An 11,642-nucleotide genomic window follows, 5' to 3' on the forward strand; every position below is an offset into this window, starting at 1 on the left:
CCAAGGCAGGCAACCTTCCTGGCCCTCCCTGAGTGTCAGTCAATCAATGTCTTATATCACTGGAGGGTCTTGATATCATCAGATTAACTGCCCCCTTCCTGCAGCAAATGGCTTTTTCCTGGTGTTCATGCAGAGTCCAGGGTTGGTGGGTTTTCTGCCCTCCCTCAGTGGCAGATCCTTTCCATTTAGCCAGCATGCAGTCCAGAGCAAGTGAGTTTCCTGGACTTCCCCTGTGGCAACAGATCTCTAACAAGTATCAATGCAGACCCAGGAGCGAAGGGAGGTTTCTTACCCCACCTCCGGTGCCAATCAGCTATTGCCCAATACCAGAGTAGGGTCCAAGCTACAGTGGATGCCCTGCCCCTCACTCAGCAGCAGGCAGGTTTTGCTTAATAAAGATCCAGAACATGTGTAGTTTTCTTGCCTGTCCCCTAGCACTGGCCAACAACCACCTTTTACTCAGGCAGGTTCCAGTGTAAATGGGCTTCTCCAGTTTCTATTACTCCTCCTTAAAACTTAAGAAGACTTTGTTCCCATTTGTTTTAGATTTGCACTGCTGCTGAAACAAAGTATCATAAATTTAGTGGCTTAAATGCTACAAAATTATCTTAACAGTTCTGTAGATCAAAGTCTGATATATGTCTTACTAAGCTAAACTCCAGGTGTCAGCAAGGCTGCATTGCTTTCTGGAGGCTCTAGGGAGGAATCCATTTCCTTGCCATTCCCAGCTTCTGGAAATTACCTGCAGACCTTAGTTTGGGGCCTCCTTCATCTTCAAAGTCAGAAGTGTTGCATCTCTCTAACCCTAGTTAAGAAATAATCTGTTTTTAAGGACTGATATGATTAGACTGAACCCACCTAAATAATACAGGATAATCTCCCATCTCAGAGTGCATACCAATAATCACATTTGCAAAGTCCCCATGCCGTATAATGTAACATATTAACTAGTTCCAAAGATTAAGTCATAGACATCTTTGGAAAAGCCATTATTCTACCTCCTATACCATGTACCATAAAGGAGCTTTCCCAGGTTTCCTGCGCTGTCCTCAACCTTTCCAGTAAGCACTCAGTAGAAGCTCAAGAAAAAGCTGGCAATTACTGATCACTCCTGTGTCTGGGGCTCCCAGGTACTCTAAACTGTTACATTAAACTACACTCAAACTTTGTAAGAACTGGTTAAAATTTCAGCCATTTTCTTGTTACCTATCGACATGCCAGAGAACTCTTCTGGAGTTCTGCCACAGATGAAACAATTTGTGTCTCCTATTTGCAAAGGCTTTTTTTTTTTTTTTTTTGAGATGGAGTCTTGCTCTGTCGCCCAGGCTGGAATGCAGTGGTGGGATCTCGGCTCACTGCAAGCTCCACCTCCTGGGTTCACACCATTCTCCTGCCTCAGCCTCCCGAGTGGCTGGGACTACAGGTGCCCGCCACCATGCCCAGCTAATTTTTCATATTTTTAGTAGAGACAAGGTTTCACCATGTTAGCCAGGATGGTCTAGATCTCCTGACCTCGTGATTTGCCCGCCTCGGCCTCCCAAAGTGCTAAAATTCAGTTTACCTGCTCACCTTGTAACTTCAGTTCTAACAAGCTCAAAATAAATTATGACTTTGTAGCCGACCTAGTTTACTCCCCTTGTTAGAGCAGAAGCAACATTCTCTTTTGGTTTTCTACCTTCTAAAAGGAAGCAGAATTCTCAAGATGCTTTTCAAAATGCATGCATAAATGCATGCTGTATCATATTCTTCCACATGTATGGTTTACAAATGTCTCCATTAAAAAAATAGATTCACGTATAGGTGATTTTTCATGCAACCTCTCTGGCCTTGTAATGAAGAATACAATAGATCTTAATAATCTGGCAATTATTAAGTGTGTCTCATTGTTTAAAAGACAGGTGGGGGAGGAAAAAGAAAAGTCTTGCTTGAAATATGGAAATAAGAGTATATGTTTAGCTCTGAGTATGTTCTGGTGAGAATTACAATGATGCCAAACTCTATGCATATATTAAAGCCATAGCAAAAAAAAAAAAAAGAAAAAAAGAAAAGAAAAGAAAAATGAAAGAGTTTTTATGTGGGCTTCTACTTGATTTTACTTTTTCCTAATACAAAAAACAGTTTTCGTCAAGACTTTCAAGGAGCCAAGGTTTCCCATCACATCAAGAATATAATCTTTCACAGCATTATAAGAGGTCTGACTCAGCTTGTTCTTCCCAAGAATCAGAATTAGAGTGATCAGAAAGGCAGAAGGTTGCTACTATGTGCAAAAGCATCATGCCCAGCAGGCTGTTTACCATAAAGTGAATCGAATCTGATATAAAAGTTGAAAAATAGTACATGATAAAAAGAAAGTGAGAAAGACTGCAGACTCCAAAATCATTTATATCCCAATGGAATGTTAATAAACCACGGACTCCATCAGAATCATAATATTCACATAATTAATTCTACATTTTATCCAGAGGAAAAATGGCTGAGAAAAAATTAGCTATCTTGAATCGCCCCCACCTCCAAAAATTATCAGGCAGATAGCAAACCAGAGGGTTGAGTATTGATCAGTGTCCAAAAGGAAATTGTACTTTTTTTCTAGTTTGGTATTAGCACAAGTTAATGGTGTGGTGTGAACGTAAGTACAAAAATATTAAGCAGTATTAAACACAGCTGATAAATTCTGGAGATGGCTAAACTTATGAAAAGTCAGTTAAAGGAATCTTACAATGCCTAAGGCAGTCAATGCAGTTAATCTGTACAATCAAGCCATTTCCAAATATTCTAATCATGAATTCTCCTAATATCACCCTCAGCAAAATATTCTTCCTTATAACTAGAATACACAGAGAAAAATCTTAATCTCTCATGTTGTAACTGTTTGTCTGCTTCAGTATAACACATCTGATGCTTGATTATACAGTCTTGATCCAGAAATTGCCCAGTGTTGCTAGGGAACCTAATCATTGGTATCATCGATACAATTTGTTCTCCTTTCAGCGTTGTACTGAATCTGTGTAAAAGTTTCTTCTAAATCTCAGACAGTTTCTGTGTGATGATGATTGAAAGGTAACTCATTTTGTTAGCATGCAAATGTGGGACAGACTCTTTCACTGATATGCAATTTTTCTCTTGTCTTTAGGCTTGGATCCTATGACTCCCATCCTTGCATTCTGAATGCATTTCTTATATAAGAGAGAACTTACCTTGGCAAATTCTCAAAAAGGGAATTGAGAATTTGACAATATAGTACTTTGCAGACCCACTGAAGCCTACCTTAAAACTTTGCCAAAAGATCACCAAGCTAAACAAGAAATTATAAAGTATCAAAACTGGAATATAACATCAAAAATAGGGAAATGAAAAAAGATTAGGAAAGGAAGGCCAATTAAGAGTCAATGAAATACCACCCAGAGAAATGGCTTAAGATGTGTTATTGTTGACAGACTGTTCATATGTGCCTACTAGCAAGAAATGTGGATTAGGCATTCAAATCTAAAACATCATGGGGCAGATAAAAACTATGACCATCTACATTATTGGTCCTATCCCACTCTCAGGAGGAAAGAAGGAAATCTTTCTTCAGCTCTAGAGCATTAAGGAGTAGGATTTGGAGCTTTGTGACTGTTCTTTGCCTATTCCCTTCCCATTAGAATAGGACCTCAATCTGGCCATGTTATCAGTGGGTGGCTGCTATTTTCCCCACGGTCTCAGGGTGGAAGACAAAGTTTTCATGGAGTTACCTAGAGCGGAGCAAGTAGGGCATAAAGGGTGGCACAAAAGAGGAATAGAAGAGAGAATGAGTCCACATAGCTTTATATATTTGGAAATGAAAAATCCAGGAACATAACGACTCCTGTGACCCTGAATGGCTCTATGTATTAGTCTTTCAATTTTCAAAGGGAGTAAATTATATTTGTGAACTGAAATTACATAACTTCTCCCAGTTCTCGGAATGGATCATTTATTTTACATTGCTCTTCAGTCTGTATACCAGTATTTTAGAAGTTGTCATAAGTAATTCCTGTAAGTACTATCTCCAGGAAGTGGTATTGGTACAGCAAAGTAGCAAAAGAAGAAATACTGGCTGGGAAAACAAAATTAATTTTTATAAATTTCTCAATGGCATGTTATTTCTACCAGTCATATCATCAGTAGACTATATAGAAACAGAGGTACTCTAGGGTACTGAACTTGTGCTTTGAATAGCTGCTAGACATGCAGTGCATGGTGTATCTGAACAATGCTTTTCAGAACAAAACTGTAATCTTAAGGTCATGATCAGAAATCACACATTTGAATAATCCATGAATGAAGACGTGTTAAGATTAAAACATACAGGGCTGTCTAGTTAAAATGGGAGATAAGTGAAGGTAATGAAATGTGTATCATTTAAATAGCAAAAGCATTGTGGCTATTAGAGATTCACTGTGCAGTTACTCTAACGGTATTAAGAGTTTGGAAGTACAGAGTAGTATTCCAGCCCTTACAGCCTAGCCACGGGTTTCACAGATGCATCTCCATGCAGAAATGGTTGAAGCTTCCATAGCTAATCTGAACTTTTTAAGGGTTTATATAGACGGGAATATGATTTTGTATGTATGTCCTTGTGTATATACGCGTGTCTACTAGTTTTTTGCTTGAATGTTTACCATTTCTGTCACTTGCAATTTAAATATTCCTAATACATAGAAAAACCCAGACTAAGATTGTGATCCTTTATGCCTATGGTATATTATGAATACAGAGACCTTGTGCCTTTACTGGCTTAGGAATAATCTTGCCCTAATATTAATGTTATGAAATCAAAAGGGTAAGATTCCTGGCTAACATCCCACAGAACACCGCAGATAAACTAAAGTTTTAATCTAGCTTTGGACTTTACAAATTCTGTGCCCTAGAGCAAGTTACATCTCGCTTAGTTTTTTTCATTTTAAAGTGGAAATATCTGCATGGTTGTTCGTACATGCTATATAACACATCCTATTCCAGATCAACCACCAGTTGAGCTCTAAATGGTAAATGCCAAAAGTGAGAAGCAGACAGGAAGGGGCGGAGCCCCAGCGGCGCCAGGGGCGACGCGCCGCACCGGACCCAGCAGCGGCAGCGGCAAGCTTGGATGTGAGCCTGGGGGCCGCTTTGCCCACCGTCCCGCTGGTCCCAGCCGTCGCTAGGGGGTCCGCGGGCCCTGCGGCAACCCTCGGTACAGACGCTGGGCGGGCGGCGACACCTGGCCCATGGCGCCCCCGGCGGCTCAGTCTTCCTTGGCCGTCAGGGCCTCAAGCCCCGCCGCGGCCCCCACCTCGTACGGCGTCTTCTGCAAGGGGCTCTCCCGCACCCTGCTCGCCTTCTTCGAGCTGGCCTGGCAGCTGCGCATGAACTTCCCGTACTTCTACGTCGCGGGCTCGGTGATCCTCAACATCCGATTGCAGGTACACATTTAGAGTCGTGACTAAGCTAACGGCCTCAGGGGCTAGCATAATGGCCTACTCCCAGGGTCCCTTGCGGCGCGGCGGAGCAGCGAATGGCGAGCCCCACAGTCTCGCGTTAGTGCTCAGCCGCTGTTCGCGGCCTCTTTCTTCGCTACAAGCAGAGCTCCTCTGGGGGCCGCCGAGAGCCTACAGTTCCTAGAAAGAAAAGACGCGATTCCGGAAACAGAACTGCCGTTAAGACCCTCGAAAAGATCTAAGAAAGTGTGCATCCTAAAACACCTGACGAATTTCAGGACGTGACAAAGCGCAGAGGTTGCATTATTTCAAAACAAAACAGAAGGCTAAAATTTTCAGGAAAAAGCAAATCAGTAAACCGTGAGTACTGGACTGGATTGTAAGCAAGATTTGAATGAGTAAGAGCTGAAGGTATTAAGATTGTGATATAGAAGGTACATACTTCTTCATTCCACAAGAGAAAATAATAATCAGAAACTTTCAGTGAAAAAAAGCAAAACTGTACAGGAAAAGCATCCTCCAAGTACCAGACAAAATGCTGCAAGCTTTTGAACTAATGGCGAGAGTGTGAGAAAATGGGCTCTATTGCAATGCTCCTGTGGCAGGACGTCGTGGATCGAGGCTTGGAACCGCAGAAAAGGAAATCCCATAGTAGCACAAAGCTTGGCTGTTCAGTGAATAACATTTAAATAATCGTAAAATACAAATGTTGTTATGGTTTTTATTGTTTAAGTACATAATTATGGTTACGAAGTGGAATGCAAATGTTATTTACCATATTTAAAAAGAGAGCCGGAAATACAGGTGGGAATGTTGAAGGAGGGCGGCGGGAATAAATGGAATGGTGGTTCTGTCCTCATAAAGTGGGAACTTGAAAGGTACTGCCTGTTGTTGAGTGTGGAACGACTTTTATTACAGGGTAGCCATAAAGTTTCTAAAACGGTAATATATTAAAGAGGGAGAGTGGTAGGGGAGAACAGTATGAAGTCAACAGAAAATGCCTAAAGATGGAGCGCTCAGGTAGAATATTTCAAAAAATAAAAATTGATAGAGTACCTGGTGTATTTGAATACAGCCTAGAGAGCTTTCATTTTTCCTTAGAGTGGGGATAAAGTAGTGATTGCATATTTTTCAAAATTAAAATAGAACATGTAATTTTGAACCCTGAGAAAAATAAAAGTTTAAAAACTACACTGTATACCTCAACTATGAACAATACTAGTCATGTAAAGTCTGTCATAATTATGTGAATACTGAATACTGATTTTACAACAAATGATTCTACAACCGGGAGGATGGAAGAGAAGAGAGATATGTGTGTGTAATGGTGGTGAGCCAATCAAGATCTGATACAGAAAAGTGCAGGAAAAGTAGTATACACATGTTTTTTCCAGATTAAAAAAAAAAAACTATAATAATAAACCACTAAGAGTGGTAAAGTTTTAAATCAAGATCTGATATAGAGAAGTGCAGTAAAAGTAGTATACACATGTTTTTTCAGAAAAAAATAATAAACCACTAAGAAGGGTAAAGTTTTAAACTAGATGCAGTGTTCTATATTCCACTCATTGTGCCCAGCGAACAGTTAGTTGTTCTATGTCTTTAAGTAGTAAGTATCTTGCCCCCTCCAACACCAGGTCTGGCCTTGGGTAATTGTTCTTTGTAGTCTTTATTCTTTGTCTCCAGCCAAACTCCACTTGGGCATATTCTCCTTTATGCCTTTTCTACCTGAAGATACTCTGTTTTAAAGCTAAGCTTAGATGGCACTTTTTCCATTAAATTTTTCCTGGATTCCACTGACCATATAGGAGCTCACTTCTTTTAATCCATAAGGCCATTTTCATAGGTTGCCTTATTTTTCCCTAATTGTGCATCAGCTATCTGTTTTTTGTTTTTTTTTTTTTTTGAAACTGAGTCTCGCTCTGTCACCCAGGCTGGAGTGCAGTGGCCGGATCTCAGCTCTCTGCAAGCTCCGCCTCCCGGGTTTACGCCATTCTCCTGGCTCAGCCTCCTGAGTAGCTGGGACTACAGGCGCCCGCCACCTCGCCCGGCTAGTTTTTGTATTTTTTAGTAGAGACGGGGTTTCACCGTGTTAGCCAGGATGGTCTCGGTCTCCTGACCTCGTGATTCGCCCGTCTCGGCCTCCCAAAGTGCTGGGATTACAGGCTTGAGCCACTGCGCCCGGCTCAGCTATCTGTTTTATATACTCAAGACAGGTTTCCTAGACTGCGATAAGCCAAACATTTTAATCTAAAATATCAGAAGTGTAGTTTAATAAATGAAATAGTAATACCAAGGGATTTAGAATGGTGAACATCACTGTTTCCCAGAGCACTAATGTCCCAATTTGTAACACAAAAGACTGTCTAATCTTAATGCTGAAATGGTGACAGAGTAGGATGCTCCATTTGGGTGACTATGTGAACATGTTCCTACTTTTTTCCTCACATCAGTCATTTGTTAAACCGAAGAAACAGACTTTGTATTTATTATATCCTCCAACATAATTGGCAACTCTTTGAGGGAAGACACTATATCCTATTCAATTTTACACCCTGTAGTAACAGTATGTGTGTGCATTGTATGTATACATATATGAACATACACATATATAAATGTAAGTAGTAACTATATATGTACACAGTTACCACTTACATACTATATATGTATACAGTTACAGCTTACATTTACCTCCTAATATATACATATTTACATAAATGTAAATATGTAATTTTCACATTTTACATTTTAAATATGTAAAAATTACATATTTATGTAATGTAAATAAGTAATTATGTAATTTACATAAATGTAAACATGCATATATTTACATAAATATGCATATATATTAGGAGGTAAATGTAAGCTCTGTGGTTTATCATTTATTCACAATTGCTCTTAATTCTTGAGGTATACTTTGCCTCCTACATGTTGCAATTCAGTGAAATTCTCAGGAGACAAAACAAGATTTTGACCTGAATAAACCAGTTATTGTTGTAATTCACAAGTGAGTTTATTCTTCCTGGCACACTTCCAGGTAATATCCATTAGGCCAAGGATTTTGTTTGTTCACTGTTCTATCCCCAAGCCTAGAGCATTGCCCAGTGTGGAATAGCTAACAAATATTGTTGGATGGATAGATGAATGGCAATTTGGTTGGTATGCTCTACATAGTCAGTAGTCAATAAAGGAAACAGATATATTTGTCCCTGATAATAAGATGATTCACTTTATTGCCCATAAATTGGGTTTTTTTCAGACCATGATGCACGTTGATTGTTCCAGAGATCCCTCAAGCATGAAAAAGCAGAGACATAGGTGGCATAATTATTATCAGTAAATACAAAACTTAAGAAATATAGCTGACAAAAAAAAGGGAAATGATGTGTTACAGTTTATTTGAGCTATAAAAGGCAAATAGTGAACATAGCAACGTATGTAACCTAAGGGATAGAGGAAAAGATTTTTTTTTGTTTTTTTTTTTAATTCTGGGTAAAAATACATGTGGTGACAAACAGCATATCATTACCATCAGCATCATTTAAAAAATATATTGAGTTTTTAATACCAGAAACTATGAAAAAGTGTTTATATACCTGAGCTCCATAATTCTCACATATACCCTGTGAGGAAAACATTTTTATCATTTTTCAAAGAAGCAAATGGATTTAGAGAGGTTAAGTAACTTCCTAAGGTCATGGTAACCAACGAGACCTCAAATGAATCTCCAGTAATTCCTAAAGATATATTTCATAAGGAGTTCAATTTTCTTAAATGTGTAGATAATTACAGATAATCCTGTTTCTCAAATTTCTGGACAGAAATATTGCCTGGGTAATAATTACTTTTTTTAACGTAACTATTGAGGGTCTTTCATACTAAAATATAAATATTTAACATGATTTGTTATGTAAGTTCAAGTATTTTATACTCTCTGCAGCCTTAAATCTATTGGCTTATTTTATTAGATGGTGGTGAGATTGAGGGATATGGGAGCAAAGGAAGAGAGAGGAAAGGACATTGTCCTCAGAATGGAAGGAAAACACTTTTCTTTGCTACCCAGAGTAGAGATCAGACAATCTTAAATTTGAAGCCATGTCTGTTCCTGTCCTGAGAATCCCTAACTCAATTTTGTTAGAAAATCTTGCAGTTTGCTTTTAACGGGTGATCTTTCTGGCAGGACATCAATAGCTTTTGATAGAGTCAAGGAGAAAATAAAGTTACATGCAGAAGCATAAAGGGGTAGGATGAAAGTTGAAGAATACAGGGACAAAAGATGAGGGAAAGGAATATCCTAATACTTGGAAGTTTGAGCATGGAAAGTAGTCTAAAGACTAGATTTGGGAAGTTCCAAGAAAATAGGCCGAGGAAAGAACCTCTGCAAGAACTATGAGAATTCCCAATAATTGAGTTGGATTGATTCATGTTAGACTATTGCTTGGGTTACCTTGAGTGCAGGGATTCTTCGTGCAGTTTTAACACTTGTACTATGGTCTGAATGTGCCCCCAGAAAATTCACATACTGGCATTCTAACCCCCAAAGTGATGATCTTAGGAGATGGGGCCTTTGAAAGGTGATCAGATCATAAAGATGAAACCCTCATGAATGGGATTAGTGCCCTTATAAAGGAGACCGCAAAATAATTCCCTTACCCCTTTTGCCGTGTAAGATTATAGGGAAAAGTCATCTATGAACAAGGAAATGAACCCTCACCAGATATCAAATTTGTGAATGCCTGGATCTTGGACTTCCCAGCCTCTAGAACTGTAAGAAGTAAATTTCTGTTGTTTATAAGCACCCATTTTATGGTATTTTTTATAGCAGTATGAACAAACTAAATAGGATTTGCTCAGCAGGATTACCACCAGGTCAGGTCATGAATCTTTTCAAAATTTCAGTAAACCTCCCCCTACCCCTACAAATATACATTTCAGCAATGCTCTTGGCACAACTAAAAGGCCCAAGGACCTTCCCAAGAGCCTACTACAAATGAAAAGAAGAAACTATGGAAGTCTTAGTAGCTTAATTGCAGGACATCCCTGCCAGTTTCTGTCCTGATTAGGAATCTGCAATGAACATTACAAAGTCTTCACCATCTTCATGACTTTCAACACCAAGAATATGGACTTAGCCACTGTAAAATAGTGGAATGCATCAATGAATAATAAAGAGATATGGAGATCATTCATGTTATTAGTGAGGAAGTTGGGTACAACTTTTCATCAACCAAAAAGAAGGAGAAAAACAATCACACAGCCAAATAATGAAATATTGTAACTAGAACGTCTTGGCTCTAAGATCATTGGCAGAGAATTAGAGATTATGTTCAGCAGATTAAAACAAAAGCAAAACAAAAAACAGTGAGCTGTGATCATGCCACTGCACTCCAGCCAGGGCTGCAGAGCAAGACCCTGTCTCAAAAAACAAAAAGCCAAAGATACAAGATGTTTAAAGTTAAAAAAGAACTGTTGTTCAAGAGATCATTTTCACTTTTTAATTGTTTTTTGAAAACTACAAAAGTATCTCAAACTGAAGTCTAAAAGGAAAATAATTAATAGAAGCTTCGAAGTTCAGGGGCCAGGTTATATCTATATAAAAGGGAAAGTAAATTATTTCCAGAACTGATTCATTTATGAAACACGGGGCTAAGGAATAGAGGTGGCAATATACAAGTCGAGATAATGCCTTTGTCTTCTGAAGCGGCATCTACATTGGTGCCCCTCAAAATAGCTAAAATTGAAAACAGTTTATCAGTCACCCGGGATTTCTTCTACAAATAACCTTCCCAAAAAAATATGGCCTAACATTTTTCTGAATTTATCAAACCAACCATCTGATCAATTTTCTAAATGAAGATTTATTCTTGGCAATAATCTAGCTCAGGGCCTAGGTCATTGTACACAGCATTAAGCAATGTAACAGACGAGTGGACTGGAAGTATGGGTTTTGCAGATGGCCTCCTTATTTCTGTATTTTAATTAAGGAAGTTTCTAGCTCAAAGGACATGAAATTAAGGGCAGCAGCAAACCATGTGAACTATCAGAGATTCACCAGAGCCTATCACGCCCTCTGAAATATTTATTGATCCATGCATATTTTCACGAGGATGTTTTCTTTGAGTAAAGCTAAGGACAACATGGCTTGCACACCCAAAATATCTTCTCATCTTAAGTTCTGGGCCTAAGGCAGGGCCCAGGCATCAGCCG

The 11,642-nt window shown here is 39.0% G+C and overlaps 1 protein-coding gene and 1 long non-coding RNA gene across 2 annotated transcripts; both read left to right on the plus strand.

Moving 5' to 3' along the window:
• Positions 1 to 5,055: 5,055 nt before the first annotated feature.
• Positions 5,056 to 6,159, plus strand: SMIM10L1 (small integral membrane protein 10 like 1). The gene has a single exon (XM_011974119.1). The coding sequence runs from the start codon at positions 5,226 to 5,228 to the stop codon at positions 5,430 to 5,432; it is 207 nt and encodes a 68-aa protein (XP_011829509.1). The 5' UTR covers positions 5,056 to 5,225; the 3' UTR covers positions 5,433 to 6,159.
• A 1,932-nt stretch (positions 6,160 to 8,091) lies between these two features.
• LOC105535123 lies at positions 8,092 to 9,006 on the plus strand. The gene is made up of 2 exons (XR_001005384.1): positions 8,092 to 8,136; positions 8,253 to 9,006. It is a non-coding gene; the product is annotated as an uncharacterized LOC105535123 (long non-coding RNA).
• Positions 9,007 to 11,642: the final 2,636 nt, after the last annotated feature.

The sequence above is a fragment of the Mandrillus leucophaeus genome, unplaced genomic scaffold, assembly GCF_000951045.1.
Source record: "Mandrillus leucophaeus isolate KB7577 unplaced genomic scaffold, Mleu.le_1.0 Scaffold1417, whole genome shotgun sequence".
NCBI lineage: Eukaryota > Metazoa > Chordata > Mammalia > Primates > Cercopithecidae > Mandrillus > Mandrillus leucophaeus.